This window comes from Oculina patagonica, chromosome 12 (genome assembly GCF_052425735.1).
Source record: "Oculina patagonica isolate OP01 chromosome 12, crgOcupat, whole genome shotgun sequence".
In the NCBI taxonomy this organism is placed as follows: Eukaryota; Metazoa; Cnidaria; class Anthozoa; order Scleractinia; family Oculinidae; genus Oculina; species Oculina patagonica.
In genome coordinates this window covers 22,605,012-22,630,048 of record NC_135769.1, presented here as the reverse complement: position 1 = coordinate 22,630,048, position 25,037 = coordinate 22,605,012, and the positions used below count along the sequence as shown (strand labels likewise).

General features: G+C 39.2%; 1 protein-coding gene and 2 non-coding genes across 3 annotated transcripts in view; 2 read left to right on the top strand and 1 right to left on the bottom strand.

The window, feature by feature from the left end:
• LOC144631546 (protein kinase C alpha type-like) overlaps window positions 1-21,591 on the top strand; it is a 29,708-nt gene extending 8,117 nt beyond the window's left edge. The window contains exons 7-16 of the mRNA XM_078489991.1: window positions 667-901; window positions 3,448-3,600; window positions 5,730-5,903; window positions 6,041-6,132; window positions 7,534-7,596; window positions 8,627-8,765; window positions 9,184-9,264; window positions 9,802-9,909; window positions 10,437-10,577; window positions 17,948-21,591. Coding sequence (XP_078346117.1) covers window positions 667-901; window positions 3,448-3,600; window positions 5,730-5,903; window positions 6,041-6,132; window positions 7,534-7,596; window positions 8,627-8,765; window positions 9,184-9,264; window positions 9,802-9,909; window positions 10,437-10,577; window positions 17,948-18,133 — 1,372 coding nt within the window. The 3' untranslated portion in view covers window positions 18,134-21,591. The remainder of the gene's footprint in view (window positions 1-666; window positions 902-3,447; window positions 3,601-5,729; window positions 5,904-6,040; window positions 6,133-7,533; window positions 7,597-8,626; window positions 8,766-9,183; window positions 9,265-9,801; window positions 9,910-10,436; window positions 10,578-17,947) is intronic.
• Trnar-ucu (transfer RNA arginine (anticodon UCU)) lies at window positions 1,508-1,581 on the bottom strand. Its single transcript has one exon. It is a non-coding gene; the product is annotated as a tRNA-Arg (tRNA).
• Window positions 1,972-2,045, top strand: Trnar-ucu (transfer RNA arginine (anticodon UCU)). The gene has a single exon. It is a non-coding gene; the product is annotated as a tRNA-Arg (tRNA).
• Window positions 21,592-25,037: the final 3,446 nt, after the last annotated feature.

The following is a 25,037-nucleotide window of genomic DNA, read 5'->3' as shown; positions in this document are numbered from 1 at the left end:
ATATGTGGGCTCAGGTGTGGAACTCTTCGAGGTTGCGTGTTTACTGCTGACCAGATGATGGTTTTTTTTTCCATTGGAGCACATGCTCAAGACCAATTTTTTTTTTGGTCACAAAATTGAGATTTATATAAAGGGCAAATTAAATAACCAGGGAGCACCGCTTTTAGGCTTGGCTATAAAATCTATTTACCGTATTTATTCGATTTACCGCCCTGGGCGCTTATTAAATTTTTTGACCCTGAGAGTGGGCGCTTATTTGAGGTGGGCGCTTATTCGAGGCTGGGCGCTTATTACATTTTCACCATTTTTAGCAACTGGTTACTTTAGTTTGCAAAAAAACAATGAATAAAAATGAAACGTGAAGATGTACCAACGCAAAACTTTAACTGTTTATTGAAAGTTTTTCCAGAAAACTCGGTCTTCGCGCGAGCCTTTTAGTAGTACTTAGTCGATTTCAATCGCAATTTCAACAATAATCAACACTCCTCATGTGTGTTCATAGAGTTTTTCTATGAGGCAGGTAGGGGTGGGCGCTTATTCGAGGCTGGGCGCTTATTAACTTTTCCTACCTAAAGGATGGGCGCTTATTCGAGGTGGGCGCTTATTCGAGGTTGGGCGCTTAATCGAATAAATACGGTAATATTGATTGTTCTTTTACTCTTCCAGCCCCATCAGCCAGGGTGACTGTGATCGCCGTCTGTCTGTCCAGCTCTGGGACTGGGACAGGACGACTAAAAATGACTTCATGGGGTCCTTGTCATTTGGAATATCTGAATTGTGGAAGCAGGGACAGGAGGGTTGGTTCAAGCTTCTGAGTAGAGAGGAAGGAAAGTTTTATAACATTCCTATAATTGATGACGACGAAGGACAAGCTGTGTCAGAGCTAAGGAATAAGTACAAGGTAGGAGCAGGAGGGAGGAGGGGTGTGTAACTCTGCATAAAAAAGGAATCGCCAAGGCCCTCTCCCCTGCCCCCAGTCATTTCACAGCACTGTGTTTTTTTGGCAGGGTACTTAAAAAAACTCATAGACCTTGTTATAAATGTTCAAATGCATACTGTCTAGTACATTATTAAATAATTATTTTTTATGTGTTGGAGTGCCGGTAGTAGGCAATACTGCCGATTCACCAATTCCCCTCGGATATACACCCTGTTAAAGGAAATTTGGGAGGGTTCCCGCGGGGCAAAGAAAAATCTCTGACCCCGGCGGGATTTGAACCCACGACCTCCGGATTAGATCTACGGACGCTCTACCGACTGAGCTACATGTACGAGGCCAGTACGGGAGCAGGTCGGGGTAATTTAGGTAGTGAGTCGCGGTAAGTATACAAGTGATAGAGATATAGATAGGACCGCGTGGCACCCGTTTAAATAGGATATTAAATAATTATTTTTTATGTGTTGGAGTGCCGGTAGTAGGCAATACTGCCGATACACCAAATCCCCTCGGATATACACCCTGTTAAAGGAAATTTGGGAGGGTTCCCGCGGGGCAAAGAAAAATCTCTGACCCCGGCGGGATTTGAACCCACGACCTCCGGATTAGATCTACGGACGCTCTACCGACTGAGCTACGAGGCCAGTACGGGAGCAGGTCGGGGTAATTTAGGTAGTGAGTCGCGGTAAGTATACAAGTGATAGAGATATAGATAGGACCGCGTGGCACCCGTTTAAATAGGATATTAAATAATTATTTTTTATGTGTTGGAGTACCGGTAGTAGGCAATACTGCCGATACACCAAATCCCCTCGGATATACACCCTGTTAAAGGAAATTTGGAAGGGTTCCCAAATTTCCTTTAACAGGATTTGGTGTATCGGCAGTATTGCCTACTACCGGCACTCCAACACATAAAAAATAATTATTTAATATCCTATTTAAACGGGTGCCACGCGGTCCTATCTATATCTCTATCACTTGTATACTTACCGCGACTCACTACCTAAATTACCCCGACCTGCTCCCGTACTGGCCTCGTAGCTCAGTCGGTAGAGCGTCCGTAGATCTAATCCGGAGGTCGTGGGTTCAAATCCCGCCGGGGTCAGAGATTTTTCTTTGCCCCGCGGGAACCCTCCCAAATTTCCTTTAACAGGGTGTATATCCGAGGGGATTTGGTGTATCGGCAGTATTGCCTACTACTGGCACTCCAACACATAAAAAATAATTATTTATTGTCTAGTACATTGTCAGGGAAACTGGTCCAAATTCTGGGGTACAATGTAACTGACAGCAATGGGAGTAGTAGTCCTGAAAGCTGTAATTTAAGACATGCCAATTGGAGTGAAGAGAATGGCCTGGTAAACCAATTCATGTAGGCTCTGGAACACATAAGAAGTTACTTAAAATGGCATGTTGTTGATGCCGTTCTGATTACAGATTGTCCTTACCAATCTCCATACATTTCTTTTTGAACTCCTAGTAGATTATGTTTGTGTGTTCCTTTTAGACAATCTACTGCAGTGACATATCCAGACCTTTAGTTCAGGGTAGGAGGGGGGGAGGGCTTGAATAAGAAGGAGTGGGTAGCTCTTGAAAATAATTTTTCTCGGCCCTACGGCCTCTGTTTGGCCTTACAGTGTTTATGACACGAAATCTTTTATTGGCTTTTTTCTTTCGTTGCTATGCTTAAAGGATTGATAGTTAAAATTTGTCCAAAAAAGCCTTTTTCTGTTGTTTTTTGCCACCAAAATGTCGCACTCTCAGCCATCTTGAAAATTCATCAAACAAGTAGATGTCACAAAGGTGACGTGACGTACCTTTTGCCATAGCGGTGCGCAGCCAAAAGGTACGTCACGTCACCTTTGTGACGTCTACTTGTTTGATGAAAAAAAATGAAAAATATTTTTTGGACAAATTATAACTATGAATCCTTTAAGCATATCAACGAAAGAAAAAAGCCAATAAAGTGTCATAAACACTTTAAAATAAGGTGAGGTCCCAGGCCCCTCCCCTAGATCCACCACTGTACTGTTTCAAAAAATATGTATCCCCTCCAATGAAAAGATTTTGGTTTAAACCCCAACACCCCTCTGGAAATTCCAGTTTGGTTTCATACTCTCCCTCCAAAATTTTGTCTTTTGAAAATCCCCTTACCCTTTTAATTTTCTGGAAATGTTTGTACAATGTTCCAAGAATGATCAGTTGAAACCGTTGAATACAAAAATCGAAATTTTTGTTCTGTAGGTCGATTCCAAACTTATAATCTCTAGTTGGTCTCTTAAATGCCCAATTCCCTCTATGGCCTGCGCCTGCAGGGAATCATGGTAGTTGTAGTTGTCGTTGCTAAGTCTCACGCATGTGTGATGAATGCAACTACATTTGTACCATGATTCCCGGGAGGTGCTTGCCATAGAGGGAATTGGGCATTTATTGCTCAACTCATTTTCCATTCAAAATAACTTTTGCCTTTACAAGTCTCTGACTAGAGTGTGTTCTTTGCTTGTTAGTTCATGCAAGCGCAGTTAAAAGAAGAAGAGGATAGACAGGAAAGAGAGTACAGTGCAGCACAGGCAAATCGTTATGACTCTGAGGGTGGAGTAAGGTACAGGCCAGAGGATTTTCACTTCCTCAAAGTTCTTGGAAAAGGAAGCTTTGGCAAGGTTAGTAGTTAGTAGTTGTTCAATCTGTGTTTTCAGTCTGTCCACGTCAAAGATGTATTCTTTGATTAACAGTTCTCCCTAAGCCAGGGCAGGAAAAAAAATTGAAATCCACTTGCCCACTGGGCCAGTAGACATCACTTTTTACTTGCCCTCACTTAAATATTTCTTACTGTCACGCAGACTCACAAGACTATTGAGGCTTATTTCACTTGCCTACAGGACTACTAAACTTCTATGTTGACTTGCCCAAGAGCAAAATTTACTTGCCCCAAGGAATAGGCCATTTTCGAGTTACCCTTAACCAACCCTCCAAGTTAAGACCATTTTAGTCGCCATGGCGACTAAAATTTTGGAACTGGCAACTAAATTGGAATTGAAGTCGCCAACCTGGCGACTAAAATTGAGAAGAAGGATTGAGAGTGTGAGCTTAATTAAGCGACCAAAATTTTTCACTGGCGACCAAACTTGAGCAGTCGATGGCCAAATGGCCACTAAGGGAAAAAATAAACTTGGAGGGTTGCCTTAACCTCTGTTTCAAAACGAGTCTACGTGCGAAACCATTCAAATGAAAATGAGTTTGATTTGCATGAAAATGGACATAAAGGTGAAACTCATTTTCATTTGAATGGTTTCGCACGTAGACTCGTTTTGAAATGGAGGCAAAGGGGAACTCGGAAATGGCTTACTGTTCCTGGGTTTTTTCCTGTCCTGCCTAAAGCGCATAGGGTGCATTAATAAAGAGGAGAAACAGAACTTTCAATGAAACAGTCACTTCCAACTACGTGTACAGTAAACATACAGCCAAACACAGTGTAAACAACAATAACAACGAAACACGCTGGTGAACTACCACCTGGCAAAGAAAAGAGTCGGGATAGCTGATAATGCAGAAGTCGAATTACATTTACCCTTAGTAAGTAATCCTCAATTTAGTTTTTGATAAAATGACAAAAAAAATTCATTGACAAAAGGCAAGTAAGATTTCATACTATCTGCCAAAAGCAAGGACTAATTACGGAAAATTTAACATTCGTTTTTTCGGTGCTAAAGTTTGGAATTCCATTGATGACTCACTTAAATCTAAGAGTCGTGCTTGTTTGAACATCGCTTGTATTGCGTGTTTGTGGTAGGATTCCTGCAGACTCCGTGACACCAAGTGAAAAACGCAAATTAATTAAATTAGATTTTGAGACTTTCACAGTGCTTTCATAATTAGGTATGAATAAAATTTGCACCGAGATTTTCGGCGTAAACTGCTGATAACCAGGAAACAAATATCCTAGCTGTATTGCGTTTAAAAAAACCTTTCGAAAAAGATGTCTTTTGATTAGTTTTGTTCTTTACTTTTTGAGAATCGTCTTTCGTGAAGTTTAAATCGTAACTTAATTAAATTAAACAAATGCCATCGATGCCGCCGTAAAACAAACAAAAAACAAAAATACAAAAGCATCATGTTACAGCATTTTCAAGGAAAACAAAAGTATCTTGTGTCGTGTTACGGTTGCAAAGATTAGTGTAACGAATACCCGGGAAGGAATACAAGTAGTCTGCGAACAGGCTTTTCTGAGGCTTTCCGAAAGTAAAATAAAGCAAATAAACACGAACATAAAACATCATACTTTCAATCGTCGGCTCCATCGCATTCTGCACTGTCCTTTGAGTCTTTGAGTTTTGTTATCTGTCTGTGTGTGTGTGTGAATGGAAATCGTGTCCCGTTTTTTATACTCTGTTACTTTATTGCAATATTTTTTTCCGCTTGGCCCAGCCACTTAGCTCGATTAGCCTTAGGTATTTCTAAGTGGCTGTGCTCTTTTTTATTGTTAATTTTTCCTTTTGCATGTATTTATTTATTGTAAAACTCTTCTGGGCACGAAATAAAGATTGCTGTTGTTGTTGTAGTTGTTGTTGTTGTTGTTGTATCATTTATCCACATACTGGAATTTATAAATAAGATTATGGTTAGGAAAATAATGAGTGATAAATTGATAACCTGTTGGTGTACAAGTCACCCCTCCCTATTTTTGAGAGTATTAACCCCCTTCCTTCTCAAAAGTGCTGGAAATAAATTAATGCGTTCTCAGGGTCTCTTTAGAGAATTTACAATAGACATTTTGATTTTGCTTTTGTAGGTCATGTTGGCCGAGCGGAAAAGTACAGACGAGGTGTATGCTATCAAAGTTTTGAAGAAGGATGTCATTGTTCAAGATGATGATGTCGAGTGCACCATGACGGAGAAGCGAGTTCTGGCATTACTCGGCAAACCACCATTCCTCACTTCTCTCTTCTGCTGTTTCCAGTCTTACGTGAGTCAATTACCTTTTTAATTTTCGGACACTCTTTTTGTCTGAAATTAAAATTGTCTGAATTTTTTTGCAAGTAATGTAGGCTTGGAAAAGGGGTTTTTACGTGATGTTCTGACTGGTGGTAATATTTATTTCAGGATCGCCTCTACTTTGTGATGGAGTTTGTAAATGGTGGAGACCTGATGTTTCACATCCAACAACTTGGAAGATTTAAAGAACCACAGGCAGTGTAAGTTTTAAATAAAGATGTGTGATGCAGTCACCCGGGGGGGGTACTCCCTATAATGGCCTATACGGGGAGGCTCCGCCCGAAAGGGGTACCTTTTTCAGGCTCCAGGTATATAAAAGGGTAGGAATTTCACAAATTTAGGTATATGAAAGGGTAGGGAAATCTTCCATAATGATATTTTAAAAGGCCTTTACATTAAATATTTCGAGCAAACGCAACTTTTGGATGTATCGTCTTAATTTATAAAGCACTTCATAAAAATGACAAGAAAACTTCCTGTTTTAGGTAAATGTGATGTCGTGTAGGTATATGAAAGGGGTGCTTTTTGCAATAAAAGGTATACAAAAGGGGTACCTTTTCTATCAAAATGGTATATAAAAGGGTAAGGGGTTGGATCTCCGGGCGGAGCCTCCCCGTACAAAACTTTTTCGAGTACCCCCCCCGGGTGCAGTCAGTGTTCTCCCTACGTATTTAAGGCCAGGCGGGCCGCCTAGCTTGATTCACAGGAAAATCGTTGCCGCCTGGCTTAAAAATTGAAGATGTAACACAACATAACCCTACTGTTTGAGATCTGGAACGGGAATTCCTTTCCATAAGCAAAGACGAAATCACTTTTTTTACTATGTTTTCGCACCTTTAATATCATTATAAAAGTCATTTACCGTGGCATTAATGTGTTTAAATCTGTGTGTGATGCATTCGTTTTGTTGAGCAGCAGCTACCTTAGCTTTATCAAATTGCTACAGAAACACAACAGCACTTCAAAGTGCTGTACATGGAATACTAAACGAAGTTCTCGTGTTCGTATAAAGAATGGTGAACTCAGCCGACTTGGCTTGCTCAGAAAAGAAACTAAAATTAGTAAATTTTACTCTGGAAAAAAGACAGAAAAGTGATAGTAACGTGGGGGGACAAGTTCCGCGAATCAGGTTTTGACTGCATTTAAAAACCACAGTCAGAATACCACCTGGCCTTCCCAAAATCCTAGGCAGAACACTGGCAGTGTAATGGGAAGTGCTGTTGAAATCTTCCAAAGTTTTTTGAATCTTGTTAATAGTGGCACAAGTTGACAGACCTGAACAGTCTATTTTTTGGAGGTGTCTTTATGTGCTAATTAAGGTGGAGTTAATAATTTATGTTAGTGTAGAAACCAAGTGAGCAGTTCTTAATTAACAAAACGACTGTGTTATAGTGGTCTGTCTGTCTGTCTGTCTGTCCGTCCCTCTTTCTGTTATCATTATTTGTCCAATAAACCCCATGTTACAGACGAGGTGTTTGTGAAGAGAGGTTTAATTGCGTTAGAGACAATACCACGGCAAACCCATTTATAAAGGCTGGGCATATTACACTTACATTGCAAGACCAAATGGATGACATAGTTTAATTGATTTTATTTTCCAGCTTCTATATAGCAGAAATTGTCCTTGGCTTGTTGTTCCTTCACAAAAGAGGAATCGTGTACAGGTAAGTGCACCACGACTCAGAGATAGAGCAGTTTTCAATTGAGTGTCGTAAAACCAAAACCAAAGTAATTACTCCGGCCAATCACAAAGGACACAGACAATCCAGTGAACCAATCAAAACTCGAAGCAAATACATGTACATACTAGCTGGCACGATGCGCGGGAAAACGTGCGCGAGCGAGTCACGATTGGTTTTGGTTTTAGTTCTGATTGGCTGAGAAAGTGGCGCGAGATTTTTAAGCCAATCACTGAGTGTAGTAATGCAAAACCAAAGCAAACGCAATTTACTTTCGGCACTCAAGTGAAAACCGCTCTAAGCAAACCACCAAACGTGTTTTAGATCGGAATGAACTCATTTGCGGCTTTAATAAAGCCATTTTTTTCACATTACCTTTGCATTTTAATGGCGTCCGTGCGTATGCTCTGTCAGAATTCGGAAACAACCTATATTCCAGAAACAGTTTTTCAGGAATACACCGGCCTGTATAGAACTCCACTCTTGTTGGGCGAAAACATTTTTCGATGAAGGAAAAACAAAGAAAGAAAGAGAAGAAAATATTGATATTTTGCAATCCCAGAATTACAGCAAGGCGCCCAAAAGTGTGACCACTTTTAATTTATTCGCATTCTTTCGTGCAGATTTAATCCAATCAGAAGTCAACTGCAAGCTATCCACGGCTTTTGATTGGATTAAATCTGCACGAAAGAATGTGAATAAATTAAAAGTGGTCACACTTTTGGGCGCCTTGCTGTAAAAATAGATAAAATTGTTTAGCCTTCAGTCCTCTAAGGTGTCTACTAAAACAATTAGACTACAAGTTTGCTGTCGTTTTCTGTGAGTGAAAGTCAACCTGGTGGCACCTTATTGAATATTCACTCAAAAAAATTCACGAACCTTTACTTGGTACCATACTTTTTCATGTGTCCGTGTATCACATTTTAGAATGGTATTTCACTGTAAGATAGATTCGTACATGCAACTAATCTTTCATTGTTTTGTTTGTTTGTTTGTTTGTTTTTTGCGCATACAGAGATTTAAAGTTGGACAATGTAATGCTGGATAGTGAAGGTCACATCAAAATTGCTGACTTTGGAATGTGTAAAGAAAACATGAATGATGGAAAGACGACACGGACCTTTTGTGGGACACCAGATTATATTGCCCCAGAGGTATGGTATTTTTAGTAGAATCTTGGAACTTTTGAAAGGAAGTCATATACAAAAGGTTTTAGAATCTCGTTTTAACGTGAGATACATGACTCCATTTCAGGTCGAGCGCACTCCTGTAAGTGTTACTAGTTAATGATCATGGAATTCTGGCCACTGAATTAATTTGTGTTTGGCTTATTTTGTTATGTTTGTTTATCGTGTAAATAGACAGAAGACATCAAAAAAGTACAATTACCTTCAGTTGTTGGTTTGCTAAACTCTATGCAAGGCACTAAGTTCTCAGTCGTTTACCTCATAGTGTATTCTATGTATGGTACTAGGGCTCATCTACAGTGCTTGCTAGTTACGGTGCTTGCTTCCTGTTTACCCTTTACGTTAGGTAAGTAAGTAAGTAAGTAACGTTACTTTTGTGTCGCAGATTGTTGCTTATCAGCCTTACAGTTTTTCTGTTGACTGGTGGGCTCTTGGAGTCCTTATTTACGAGATGTTAGCTGGACAGGTCAGTTACTTCTATTTACAAACTGTACTATTGGAAACAATTTAGCTTGCAGTTAACTACGGCGCAAGATATCACAGCATGTGCAAAACAAACTGATTATGACGGTCAATGATTCTCTGTAAATATGTCCTAAGGCAAAATATGCCAGGTCAGGGAAAAGGAACATTCTTCAAGGTCGGGAAAAGTTGGGGAATTTTTTTTTTTTTTGTGGTCAGGGAAAATTAACATATTGAATAAAACTCAGCAAAATAGGAATATAACACTGCTTATTCTATACAATTGATGGCTGGAAGAAACATTTCAGGTCAATGTGATCTCAGCGTTTTTTGTTGTTGTTGTTGACAGTCTGGTTGGAAGTGGAGGCTGGAGGCCGTTACTATATCTGACATTTTGTATTTATTTGGCGAGTCAGGGAAATTTTATTTTTATCAGGGAAAAAAGGGCATTTTGAAAACTTATGGCTGTGGCAACCATAGAAAGGCGGTGGCGATTGCATTGTTAGTAACATTGACGTTATTTCAATTCTGCGTATCACAGCCTCCTTTTGATGGTGATGACGAAGATGAACTGTTCAACTCCATTTTGGAGCACAGCGTTTCATACCCTAGATCAGTATCCAAGGAGGCTGTATCCATTATCAAAGGGGTAAGAAGACATTTTAAACAACCATAATCTCATTTACATATCCTTAGAAAGAGTATTACTACCATGATGAACTCTTATGTGCGCCTATAATTTCTTTTGACGGTTAGTCCCGTCAATAACTAAGCCCAACTATTTTTCAAACGCAAAATTCCACCCGAAAATTAGCGCACCAAAAAAGGCTTGGAACAAAATTAAGGCCAGGGGCCCTTTTCTCGAAGGTCCATAAAAGTTTTCGCACCCGAAAAGCCATAGCAAAATGTCAAACCTCATAATGACAGAGCTGTTTAATTACATGATATTTTTCATATGAACAGAGGTTTCCTTCATACAAAGTTTCAGGCCTAAACACTCCTAAGAGATAGTAAACTGGATTTACGGGCCCGAAAAGTTTTCGGGGCTTTCGAGAAAGGTGCCCAGGTCTTATTATCTGCGGAATTTTTGCGCAAGTAGCAGAGAATTGTGCATTTCATCGAAGTCTAAATCTTGTATTGTCGTGACTAATAGCTTGATTTTGTTATTTCTTGTAGTTCTTGACCAAGCACCCAGCCAAGCGCCTGGGGTGTGGAGAAAAAGGAGAACAGAACATTAAAGATCACTTATTCTTTAGGCACATTAATTGGATTAAGCTTATGAATAGAGAGATTCAACCGCCATTCAAACCAAAAATTGTAAGTATACATGCAGATGGCTGTTTTGTATCTTGAAATTTCATATTTCTCTCGGTTAATGGACTTAAGTGTCATGGTCAGAAAAAATCAAAGAAATCAAAGAAATTTTGGCCACAGTCCAAAAACTCATACTTTGTCAATTTGTAGGCCTAGGTATGTAACTGAAAGATATGAAGTTAGTTTTTCGAAATATTCAATTTTACGGCAGAAAACCACAAATAACGGTAATCGTACCGGAAGCTCAAATTTCACTTCTCGACAATCCGAAATTTCACGCTCTTCAGCTTCTTGCTACCCAGACGTTTCAACCGCTGTAAATCTTTCCTTACCTTAGTTGCATAGATTGACTCTTCCTTTATTGAAATATAGTTAGTATTTTTATCTCTGATTATTTCTGAGCCAGCTGAGCCTCGATTAAGTAGACACATTTTTCTCATTTAGGAAAAAGGCTAAAATAATCCAAATTCAGTGAGGAAAAAAGCTGACCGGTAGTGCTTCAAATCTTCTGATATTTTAGCCAAAGAGAGTCCAGTCGTTGAATTTCAGGTTTATGGTTTCAAAAGTGTAGGATCTAGTAGCAGTTTTTAACAAAGGTCGATCAAAGGTCGACAAAATTACAATTCCGCGGCTTTGAAAAGAACAACTGAAACACGTGACACGGAACACGCAATAGAGTAATTTGTATATTTTTTGGGCAAAGACAACACGGTAAAATAAGCTTTGAAGTTTTATACGTTTGAGACTTTAGGAAAATAGTATTTATCCTAAAGATTGCCTACAATAGAAGAAATACCAAACATAACAGCACTTGAACTCTCCCTGATGTTCGTCACGCACGAGCGACTTGGAGCGGCGAATGAAAAAAATATTTTCCATTGATTCAAAGTAAGGCTACGTTTACACGGACACGGTTATCAATCGACACGGTTTCATGAACTCGAAACCGCATCGAAAACGACACGGTATCGAAGTGTTTACACGGAGCCTATTTAACGATTTTCCGACTGTTTTCGAATGTGATTGTATAAGCAAGCGCTGCTCTTTATGCTTGTTTCACCGTGTTTACCCTTCGCAAGCCAGCCAGTTCGTGCCAAAATACATGGCCGTTTTCAAATAGATGCGGTTTCACCGTTTTTGACCGTTTACACGACAACGAAACCGTATCGTTTTGAAAACGCTCCACTTTTGACAGCGTTTTCAAAACGACCCGGTTACAGTAGTGGTCTCGATCGATGCCGTGTAAACGAAAGGCGTAACCGCATCGCTTTCGATGCGGTTACAAATGAAACCGTGTCCGTGTAAACGTAGCCTAAGCCATATTCTGAAAAAAGAAAAATCTATTTTCTTTAAACTTTGCCCACAAATCTGTCTTAACTAAAAAACGAAACAGCTTTCATATTTGCAAATATCGTAAGATATATGTTTTAATATTTTATTAATTTAGACCACAACCGGCCTATTTTTAGCAATGGCGACAAGTGAAAATCGAGTCACCGCTTCAAAAATTTATGCTCTAACTTTAGAAATTGTCTTAACTCTCCTGGAATAAATTGGACCTTTATCTGTATAAAGCACACAATTTTGATTCGTTTAAAAGAAACTATTAATACGAAATATTTTTGATTTGAAGTCTACTTGGCCATTGACGCGAACGGCTCAAAAAAATGGCACATTTTAACGGATCACTGCGCAAAAGTCCAACTACTTCCGCATTACATTTGTTTCCATACCAACTAAGAAGAAGTCAAAGAGTATGGAAATGGAAAAATATGTTGTGGTTTAAGCGAGCTTTTAGTGCAACCAGGCGGCAACTTGGCTTATGTTGCGAACATGTTTTGTTTACATTGCAACAGCGGGCAGTTGCTCAAGCGAAAAGAATTTAGCATAAACAACACAATATTTCGTAAACATTGTAACTTTACAAAACTTTATATCAGCTCACACAATAAAACATCATTTAAAACTCGAAAACCTTAGCAGCTAGCGAGTCAGCAAAAAAAAAAATACTGTCGCCTACCTGCAAGCCGGTGAGACAACAAAATTCATTGTCAGGTCCGCCATGGCCATGTTATTGGATTCCACATTTCTTTCTGGTTTTCGTCAACCATAGTATCCGCAGAAAGTTTCAAACGGTAAACATAACACACATAACATAACATTGAACATACCACATGATTGTGATAACTTAAACAAATGAAAGAAAGTTGCGGGCAACACATCCCAAGAAATCAATCGATCACAACAGATCGGCTTGAACAGTTGATTGAAAGTTGCGTCACGCAATCTAACCTGAATCCAACTGCCTTATGGGCGAACTGAATAATTATTGTCCAAGAATCGGACTGTCCAAAATATCGGCCATAAATATTTTTAACAGATGTATATGTCCTCGTGTGCACCATTTTGGTATGTTTATTAGAAACGAAGCTTACGTATTAAGCTGAAAACGTATTTAGCTGAAAGAAAACTCAAACAATCCTATTCGCGGACGGGTTTTTTCATTCCCCGGTTGGGCGGGTTCATTAAGGGGGGGGGGGGGGGGTGTAATAGAGCTCAATTGACCTCATCATCTATTCCTTCTTACGGAGAAAGAAGTAGGGTGGAAATTATCAGAAGGATAGAAAAACCCTGCACATTTTCTGGCCACACTAAAAATATAGCCAACGAAAAAGTGAACAAGACATTTTTGCCTAGAAAAATTTTCCACTCAGCCATTAAAGGAAATCTATAAGCTTATACTACCGTAATGTGAGATACGTTTACAAACCTGATCTTGTCGGCCATGTGCACATTTAGCACATCTCTGCTTCTAATGGCTTTTTTATCACCACGGTGAGTGGGATATTAGAAAGGCCCGTGCTGTTTTGAATATTCCCTATGAAAAACTAGAATGGCGATGCTTGGGACTTATATAATTTCGCCTTTCTTTGATGAAGACAATCCAAATACACCTGCTCTTGCAAAAACTAGTTCGTGCTCTAACAGAAATGCCACGAAATTAAATGGTTTGCTATAAGATCATTGCAGTCTCCAAGACGAACGAGCTCGGTTATCCCCTTCGATTGCCGCAACTTCCTCTATACTTTGAAGTGTGAAACAAAAAGCGCAACTCCTCCATTTGTTTTGTAAGTTGATAATGCTTCGCGAGAACAACAACAAAGTATGAATGACAAGTGCGTGGCGGCGTGGTTTGTAAAGACTTATTTTTGTTCCACTTTTTATTTCTTTCTTACTTACCTTTATCGTTTACTACAACAATTTATTATTTTGAAAAAGCGGGGTTTTTTGTATTTGAAAAGCGAGCCTAAAATTTCAAATTTGGAAGCATCCAGATGTAGATTTACAGGAAGTGGTCGAAAACAAGAAATCAAACAAATACGTCGGTCAAAAATATTTACAGCCCATATTTTGGACAGTCCGATTCTTGGACAATAATTATTCAGTTCGCCCATAAGGCAGTATTACGGTAGTATAAGCTTATAGATTTCCTTTAATGGCTGAGTGGAAAATTTTTCTAGGCAAAAATGTCTTGTTCACTTTTTCGTTGGCTATATTTTTAGTGTGGCCAGAAAATGTGCAGGGTTTTTCTATCCTTCTGATAATTTCCACCCTACTTCTTTCTCCGTAAGAAGGAATAGATGATGAGGTCAATTGAGCTCTATTACACCCCCCCCCCCCCCCCCTTAATGAACCCGCCCAACCGGGGAATGAAAAAACCCGTCCGCGAATAGGATTGTTTGAGTTTTCTTTCAGCTAAATACGTTTTCAGCTTAATACGTAAGCTTCGTTTCTAATAAACATACCAAAATGGTGCACACGAGGACATATACATCTGTTAAAAATATTTATGGCCGATATTTTGGACAGTCCGATTCTTGGACAATAATTATTCAGTTCGCCCATAAGGCAGTTGGATTCAGGTTAGATTGCGTGACGCAACTTTCAATCAACTGTTCAAGCCGATCTGTTGTGATCGATTGATTTCTTGGGATGTGTTGCCCGCAACTTTCTTTCATTTGTTTAAGTTATCACAATCATGTGGTATGTTCAATGTTATGTTATGTGTGTTATGTTTACCGTTTGAAACTTTCTGCGGATACTATGGTTGACGAAAACCAGAAAGAAATGTGGAATCCAATAACATGGCCATGGCGGACCTGACAATGAATTTTGTTGTCTCACCGGCTTGCAGGTAGGCGACAGTATTTTTTTTTTTGCTGACTCGCTAGCTGCTAAGGTTTTCGAGTTTTAAATGATGTTTTATTGTGTGAGCTGATATAAAGTTTTGTAAAGTTACAATGTTTACGAAATATTGTGTTGTTTATGCTAAATTCTTTTCGCTTGAGCAACTGCCCGCTGTTGCAATGTAAACAAAACATGTTCGCAACATAAGCCAAGTTGCCGCCTGGTTGCACTAAAAGCTCGCTTAAACCACAACATATTTTTCCATTTCCATACTCTTTGACTTCTTCTTAGTTGGTATGGAAACAAATGTAATGCGGAAGTAGTTGGACTTTTGCGCAGTGATCCGTTAAAATGTGCCATTTTTTTGAGCCGTTCGCGTCAATGGCCAAGTAGACTTCAAATCAAAAATATTTCGTATTAATAGTTTCTTTTAAACGAATCAAAATTGTGTGCTTTATACAGATAAAGGTCCAATTTATTCCAGGAGAGTTAAGACAATTTCTAAAGTTAGAGCATAAATTTTTGAAGCGGTGACTCGATTTTCACTTGTCGCCATTGCTAAAAATAGGCCGGTTGTGGTCTAAATTAATAAAATATTAAAACATATATCTTACGATATTTGCAAATATGAAAGCTGTTTCGTTTTTTAGTTAAGACAGATTTGTGGGAAAAGTTTAAAGAAAATAGATTTTTCTTATTTCAGAATATGACTTACTTTGAATCAATGGAAAATATTTTTGTCATTCGCCGCTCCAAGTCGCTCGTGCGTGACGAACATCAGGGAGAGTTCAAGTGCTGTTATTTTTGGTATTTCTTCTATTGTAGGCAATCTTTAGGATAAATACTATTTTTCTTAAGTCTCAAACGTATAAAACTTCAAAGCTAATTTTACCGTGTTGTCTTTGCCCAAAAAATATACAAATTACTCTATTGCGTGTTTCGTGTCACGTGTTTCAGTTGTTCTTTTCAAAGCCGCGGAATTGTAATTTTGTCGACCTTTGATCGACCTTTGTTAAAAACTGCTACTAGATCCTACACTTTTGAAACCATAAACCTAAAATTCAACGACTGGACTCTCTTTGGCTAAAATATCAGAAGATTTGAAGCACTACCGGTCAGCTTTTTTCCTCACTGAATTTGGATTATTTTAGCCTTTTTCCTAAATGAGAAAAATGTGTCTACTTAATCGAGGCTCAGCTGGCTCAGAAATAATCAGAGATAAAAATACTAACTATATTTCAATAAAGGAAGAGTCAATCTATGCAACTAAGGTAAGGACAGGTTTACAGCGGTTGAAACGTCTGGGTAGCAAGAAGCTGAAAAGCGTGAAATTTCGGATTGTCGAGAAGTGAAATTTGAGCTTCCGGTACGATTACCGTTATTCGTGGTTTTCTGCCGTAAATTTGAATATTTCGAAAAACTAACTTCATATCTTTCAGTTACATACCTAGGCCCTCAAACTGACAAAGTATGGGTTTTTGGCTGTGGCCAAAATTTCTTTGATTTTTTCTGACCATGACACTTAAAAGGCTCACAACGGTTTCTTGCACTTTCCCACTCTTGTACTTTGATGGATCAGACAGTACTACAAATTTTTATCAGTTGCTACTACAATTATGGTATCAAACAAATGTCCAATCATTGCTAAACAAAATGTGGTCATTTTCATGACGTCATTGGTTACCATAGCAACAGTTTAACGTTTTAAAAACACCCTTCATTTTCGCTTTAAGTGCTTATAACTCCAAAACGACCTCGGTGACCCCCACTTTTTATTATTGAATAACTAGTAATACGTGACTCGCAGGGCCTCGCGAAGCTCTGGGTTATTGTTGCCTAGTAACGGACAAAATACAGCAGACAGAATAGAAACTGAACAACAACGAACTGCACGATTACAGAGACTTCGACAAAATACAGCAGACAGAATACAAACAGAAACTGAACAACAACGAACTGCACGATTACAGAGACTTCGACAAAATAAAGCAGACAGAATACAAACAGAAACTGAACAACAACGAACTGCACGATTACAGAGACTTCGACAAAATACCGCGGACAGAATACAAACAGAAACTGAACAACAACGAACTGCACGATTACAGAGACTTCGACAAAATACAGCAGACAGAATACAAACAGAAACTGAACAACAACGAACTGCATGATTACAGAGACTTCGACAAAATACAGCAGACAGAATACAAACAGAAACTGAACAACAACGAACTGCACGATTACAGAGACTTCGACAAAATACAGCAGACAGAATACAAACAGAAACTGAACAACAACGAACTGCACGATTACAGAGACTTCGACAAAATACCGCGGACAGAATACAAACAGAAACTGAACAACAACGAACTGCACGATTACAGAGACTTCGACAAAATACAGCAGACAGAATACAAACAGAAACTGAACAACAACGAACTGCACGATTACAGAGACTTCGACAAAATACCGCGGACAGAATACAAACAGAAACTGAACAACAACGAACTGCACAATTACAGAGACTTTGATGTGGAAATCAGTGTTATTTTAATCCGAAAAGAAAAACGATAAAAATGAAAGTCTCAGGATTCGAACCCACAAAAAAAATAATAGTAAAAAAAAAAAAAACCCTAGCCGGATTCGAACCCCCGCCCTCAGTCCCGAAGATCTGATTTCAAGTTCGACGCTTACACCATTAGGCCACCAGCGCGCGGCCGTGTGACGTCATTTCCGCCAGACACCAAGCTCACAAATATTATTTATATATATATGACCGTTAACTCCACACGAGATTTCATCCCGCCTAAGCCCTTTGAGGGACAAAATTGTACACCCCGCTACGCTCGGCCTTCGGCCTCGCTTCGCGAGGAATGATCAGCATGTCAAACAAATTTCTGGCGTGGATTCAGAGCCACCTTAAATTTTCGAATATTAAAGGTGGCTAACACTAAACGAAATCTTGACGGCGAAAAATATTGGCGTTTTGTCATGAACAACTTAAGTGAGACCCAAATCCGTAAGTTACACCCCAAAGCGAAACGACGAGCATCTCTTCGGAAAACGGGTAAAAAGGCAACCCTGCAAATGTACCTGTAGCAGTGCTTAACACCGGCGCAATGAGTTATTCTGATCAGATTCAGCTCTGTTTTCTCGACATTTAGTTTTTACTTGTTCATCAACAGAAATCCAAACGTTCCTTTGACAATTTCGATCCTGAGTTCACGGACGAGGCGGCGCGCTTGACGCCCTGCGACAAATCCTTCATCGCCAACATCAATCAGAACGACTTCCACGGCTTCTCGTATGTCAATCCTGAATTTGCAGCCAAGGAAAAAGAGGTCCCGAGCAACAACGACGTGAATGTCTAAGAATTGTAGGGTAGATTAGCTAGCTAGGTCATCAAATGTACTCGGGAAATATTTCTGGTATTGTAACGAGAAGTGGTAAAATATTTCTAGTATTATTATGAGAAAAAATGTGGTCAGGTTAAATAAGATGTAAGTATTACCTTTGGAAAGCGTGCGGAAAAAAATTATGTTTCTGCATTGGTGAAACTGCGGATTCGAACATCTAGAGTTTTGCTTGTAATTTTACTCTGCGGGGTTTCACGATAATCAAACTAGATTTCCTTGGACATGTTTAGCCTGACCGGAAGTGGATGCGCAGGTTTCGCGGCCTGCCTCTGGTCAAGCTTGTCTTTGTTTTGTTGTAACAGTTTGGTTTTAAGGGGTAAAAGTCATGTCTTTGCGTGATTTGGGACCCTTTGTTTTTCTTCGTTGATCAAGGGGAACAGTAAGGCTTGTTGGAGAATAATTCATTGAAAGATCAGGCAATCCACTTAAAGATATCTACCAGTACGATGGACAAGAATGGCGTTAAATTTTGAATTTCGTTTTTGTTCATAAAAAACCAAGAAGCGAAGACTTTCATCCATGCTGTTAAAAAGTAAGGGACGGACCATTAATTTTAATTTATGCGCCTGTGCAAAGTCTTTTTTCCCTTCACTCTTCGAGTATTTTATTTTATACTCATTTTGTTTTCAATCAATTTATTTTGACTTTTCAGGCTTTGCAAACAATTTTTGCAATATTTCTCATACCCCCCTCTCCAAAAAATAATGGTCCGCCCCTATAGCGAAGTTAAGCGATGTGATGTCTATGTCGTAGTCATTGTAATTCCAATTTAAACGAACGAGCCAGTATCATAAAATAATTTGTTTTTTGTGGTAGTAGGGTGAGATAAAGAATTTAATTGTTTGTCCATGGGTTCAGTTGTGATCGCAGCGTAATGAAATTAAATTCCAAGTTGGCCATGCCAAAGTTTTAACCTTTTTTCAATTGACATTCCATTTTGTTATAACACAAACTGAGGCAGCCTTTCTTGCGATCGCGAATGGTGTCCCTGTGATTAATTCGTGTATCATAGCTAGTTGGTGGTACTGTGGTTCGTGTGTTGTGTGACGTGTTAATTAAAGAGGCTCTGTAGTTTACGCTATTTTTAGACATGCTGCTTTAAAATCAACTCAAACTTCTGCAACACAACTTTGGACGATAAAAAAATTAAATACATAAGTGGTAGTAGTTGACGTAGTCGAAGCTGAAGAAGATTGAAGGTTGGTTTTTCAGTCAACAAGTTTGTCAATTTATACGAGATCTCGTTGATAAGTGATCAGAAATTTTAAAGAATAGCGTGGTCAGGGACCCTTTAAGTTGTTAATGTACTTAAGGACCGTTATAACAGTAGTTACTTAGTATTATTTCACTAACTCGAATTTCCCGTTGAACTGAGTAGTTTGTATTGACTTTTGGTAGAAACTCGGCCTTGTTCTGTTGAAAATCCGCGAATCTGATTGGTAATCCCATTGTTTTCTATTTAATAATTAGACTACGAAAACGTGGGCAGGTAGTCTGATTGTTTTTGTAAAAACTCTGAAAGATTGCAGTCCAATACCTACAATTTTATGTACTTTTAGCCAAAAATTATGAAAAATCGTTCCTTGAATGTGCAATGCGCACACGATCGTGTTCTGTCTTCGTCGTCGTCATCATCATCATCATCATATCATCATCATCATCGTCGTCATTATCATCATCATCATATCTAAACAGCAGGTTGTTATGGCACCAATAGTGCGAGTGTGTTTTATGTCAGCGGAAACGACGCAAGAACCAATCATATTCGCGGATTTCCAATAGAACACGGCCGCGTTCCTAGTACTAACAGCGGATAGAATACAAAGGGAGAAACGATCAGATTCGCGGATTTCCATTAGAACACGGCTGAGTTTTCGCTGATTGTAATCGTTTGTAGCCACGTATCCCTGTCTCGTATTTGTGCTCACAGTTAAACTTGCATTTAATTGGACTCCGTATGATATATAACTGTATAATAATTTGTTTAACAGTTGGTATAATTTACAATTGTTAACCTTTCTTTCTCTGGTAACCTTTATTTCTAAGAAATGCATGTGCAAAAGAAAGCGAGCCCAAGCATTCGTCGTTTCACTGGTTCTGTATAACATAATGTCTAAGCTGTTTATCTGTTTACCAAATGGCTGGCAGAATTTCTCAGCTCTGATTGCTGGCTGTTATCTACGAAGTCTTTCGAGTGTCTCTGAAGATCGGTTATCCTTTCCGAACACGCTTATTTCCGAATATGACCCGAAATTTCCCGTCAATGCTACGATTTCTGAAGGCGACCTAAGGTTTCACAGGTGTACTCATAGTGAAACGGGAAACGAATAAAACGAGATGCACCGACTATTTCAGTAGGTTAGCGACAGTGACCCAAAGTTTACCGAAGTTATTTCGAGCAACTTGTTCAATGTTTATGCCAACGGCTTCTAAAAGATCAGAACTGAGCGATTTTGCCAGTCGAGATAAGTTACTAATCGTAGCACACTGGGTGCAAAATATTATTTACAAAAGTCTGCGCATTCATCTTTTAACAGCAGGATCTGTTGTTAGATCGACAGAGATCTAAACGTACTTTTTCCTTGTTCTCGGTTAGAGGGGTAGAAACATTTCTGTTTACAACATTAAATGGCTGTCACTGAGCGATTAATGGGGGTATGTTCAAACAAAAGTTGTAAAATTTCCTTGGATTCCTTTTCTTTGTTTACAGACATATTTCCCGCGTACCAAAATTTTTGCTTTTTCGTAGGATTTGTGGCTTTCTTACCACATCTCTTGTCAATTTTTATTCGAATTATCTAGCATAATTCGACTACTGGCTTCAAATTTATCTTTATCAATTTGTTTGTCTGATCTGTCCACGCCCTTTTTACAGGTATTTGTAAACTGTTAGCCTTTTAAAAGGCCGCTTATGTTTTTCTTTTTGATATATACTTAATATATAGAAACACTATTCCATGTACTGTCTAGCCTGCGAGCAGGCTCTCTATTCGGGAGCAACGTGAATTTTGAACTCCTCGAGCGCCGAAGGCGCGATCCCGCGAGTGACTCGCGCCTTTGGCACTCGTGGGATCGCGCCTTTGGCGCTCGGAGAGTTCAATTCACGTTGCCCCCGAATAGAGAGCCTGCTCGCAGGCTATGAACTGTCAGATAATCTTTAGTTAGCACTATTTAGGAAGGTTGTGAATGTAATGTCTAAGCAAACCAGGAAGCAAATTGACTCATTACCAATAATAGTTATTAATAACTGACGAATTCTAGTACTGCAAAATCATCAATTTTAGGCTGCGATAAACTCTTGTGTATATTTCCCGCGAGGGGGAATTCTTTCTTTACGTTGAAAGTAATTTATGCAGGAAAATAGTGAAAGAGCGACGGTGTAATAAATGCTCAATAAACAAGCACAAAAAAGATTTTGAAGCCTGTTGTTGAGTTGAGTACCCGGAACGATTTGGTTTGTATAGCGGTTTTCCCTTTGTCGTTAGCATGCGCAGAAGGGGAAAGCCTGTGGTTTCTTAGTCATCGTGTTTTTCTGAAGATATTCGCTAGTGACCATTAGGAGCGACGGCTCGGGAAAAAAATTAGGCTTCTTTGAAACCGTTTCGAGCCAATCGGAATTGCTCATCAACCTGACTGTTCCAGAGTCCTTCGTTTTCGGTAAGCTTGTATCTGAGACTACCGCGCGAGCAAGCAAGTATCTGAGTTTGCCACGGGAAACGTCGTGAGACATGGATCCCGCCTCTCCCTCAAACCACCCCCTCTTCTCAAAGGAAACCAGTCACAAAAGATGTTGTGGAAAGATTTGGAAAAGCATGCCTGAATAAGCACAATGGGGTGAACTGGGTCAGAGGTAGCCCCACACCCACCACGCAATAAACCTATGAATTTATCCTCTCAACATTTGCAGAAAAAACTTGACCTTTCCTGCCACTAACATTTTTTGTTTCGGAATGTTCAAACGGCGAAAACGTTTCCAACGCGCACAAAAGCAACTGAACGGCCAAAACCGTAAATGAGAGAGAAAAAGAACGCGGAGAATACGGACTGCCAATAAAAGTCTGACGCGCTCGTAGATCCGCTCTGTATTTTCTTTTTCAAAAGTTTGCTTTGTGCGCATGCATGCCTCAAAGAAACAATTGCCTCAAAGTAAGAGAATGCTAGTTCAAATGAGGTTTCAAGAGTTTGGGTGCAATATTTTGAGATATAATCAGTAAGTGACAGGCATCTGTATAGCGTTTAATTGCGCAAAGGCTAACGATCGACCTCGTCACAATTTTATATTGTACGCTGGCTATGGGGTTCAAACATTGGAAAAGATAGACAGCCAGACTGTTCTAAGGCCATCCCCATTTTTTCTCTGTTAAGCGTCGTCCGACCGACCCAGATTTTCGCGTTTTCAAAAAAAAAAATGTTTACAGAAGGTAATGGTTCATCCTTTTTACGCTGTTCTCGTTTGAGTTTAAACACGACGTCGGTTTTTCCTTCTCCATTGCCGCCATGTTGACTTTGTAACCATGTCGTCTTGTTTCCAGGCTTCACGGATATTATACTGAGGTACTTCCTAGTTCCAGACTCCTTATCCACTTTTTTTTGTTTTGTTTTTTAAATTCCGACCGACCGACCCAAAATCGGAAAACACATACGACGATAAACGGAAAAAAGAGGATGGCCTAAAGCGAAAAAAATAATTATAATAATGTGCCTAGTCTCCAAGGGTGTTTCCTCAACCCCCCTCCCCTCTCCCCTTGCCTCTTTGCAAACAAACTTAAAATTATAAAGAACTGGAATAAAAGTTTAAAATAGGGTATGAAATAAATATGATAAAAAGTTGTATTCCTGTGTGTGGAAAGCATTTTCATTCCTCCAGTGGAAGGTTACAGAATTCATGCTATAAATTGAAATATTAAAGAAGGTTTGTTCCAAAGGGAAAGCTTGGTGAAAGACCAAAAAGCATTTATTTAATTTACTAATGAACAAACTGAAAAACCCTGGACACACAAAAAATGACTTAAACACAAAAGTTTAATTCAAAGTCTTGTTTTGTTGTCCTTAAAAACAAATTCGGTGGAAAACAAGCTCAAAAAAGCAAATAAGTTTTCTCTCCCTATTTCCTTTCGTGAGCTCATTTGAAGAACTTTAGAGGCCAAAATAATAATTAAAAGTGTTAAAAAGGAATGAAGTATTGTCAATGTGACATGAGTTTTATTTGTTTGTCGGTATCCATGAGTATCAATGTGAGCGTTATAATCAAATCAAGCGAAGAGGATTAAAACAGGAACGAACAAACAATAGTACATTGCTTAATTGTTTTTCTTTTGTCTTTTTCATGCTCATTGGTGGCAACCTTGTCCCCAGGGTCTTCTCCGTTTTCAAATTAGCGGCTCCCGACCAGGTTGTATTTGCTGTAAAGACTACAGATACGGTAAGCGATATATCACTGCATACGAATTATAGTCTGGTCAGGCATCATTGCCTTCTGCGCAAGTCACACCTTACCAAATCGACAAAATTTACACGTGGCTTGCATTGCAAATGACGGAGGCTTGGATTACCGTATTTATTCGATTAAACGCAAGCGTGGCCGAGTGGTTAAGGGCGCTGGTGTTGTAATCTGGAGGTCCCTGGTTCAAGACCTGCCCTGGCCACTAGCTGGATTTGTTTCTCGGTTGTCCCGATTTCAGATCCTCGACCACGCTTTGTATATAGCCAACTGGTCTGCCTCCTGCCAGTTGGGATTTTTAACCTTGTTATGTTCATTTAAAAATATTTGTTTCCTCTGTTTCAGTGGCATGCCTGTAAACTAGCTATCTCGTTGAGATATGAAGCTAAGTGCACGACCACTATAAACATATATATATATATTTTTTTTTTAAACGCCGCACATTAGGGCAGAAATATTAATAAACGCCGCCCTCGAATAAACGCCGCATCGCGCTGCGGCGTTTATTCCAATAATAGAGTCAAAAAGCAAACCCAGTAATAATCAAATTTTGAGCAAGCCTCAAAAATATTTTCTTTATATGTAACGACGTTTTAAGATGATAAAAATGAATTATCAGACAAGAATTAAAACGTGTTTCTGTTTTTAAATTTTATATGTTCAGTTCTCATACTATTGTTAGCAAGAAATAAAATGAATTTTAAATAAACGCCGCCCTCGAATAAACGCCGCACTCGAATCGCGAAAAATTTATAAACGCCGCGGCGTTTAATCGAATAAATACGGTAAATCGGTTTATACCGGCGCATTTTAACCGTAATTGGACTACGTAGCTGTTTATTTATTAAGGTTAGCTCACGGTAAAACTGATGCCGTACGAAACAGTTACACACGAACCATACCAAAATTCCACTCGCCAATAGTGCAATGATGTGCTCTCAACCCATTTTTTTATAAAATTAAAAACCTGGAATGACTGGGGAAAGGGGATTTTAATTCGCTTACAAAATATGGAAATACAAAATTCAAAATAGCTCAGTCATAGTTGGGGAGCAGGGGTGGCGCAGTGGTGAGAGCGCTCGCTTCCCACCAATGTGGCCCGGGTTCGATTCCCGGACCCGGCGTCATATGTGGGTTGAGTTTGTTGTTGGTTCTCGTCCTTGCTCCGAGGGTTTTTCTCCGGGTTCTCCTGTTTTCCTCCCTCCACAAAAACCAACACTTCTAAATTCCAATTCGATCAGGGATTCAGGGCCACAATGAAAACTACTGGGACACCAGTAATTGTGTTACCCTTCAAAAGTCGGTTTTTAGATGTTTAATTAAAAATTTCAACAAACAAAATATATAAAGAGTCGGTTTGATCTTTATCCTTTATTCTGATTTCCAGGGGACCATTCCAAAATTTCCAGTAACCATTGT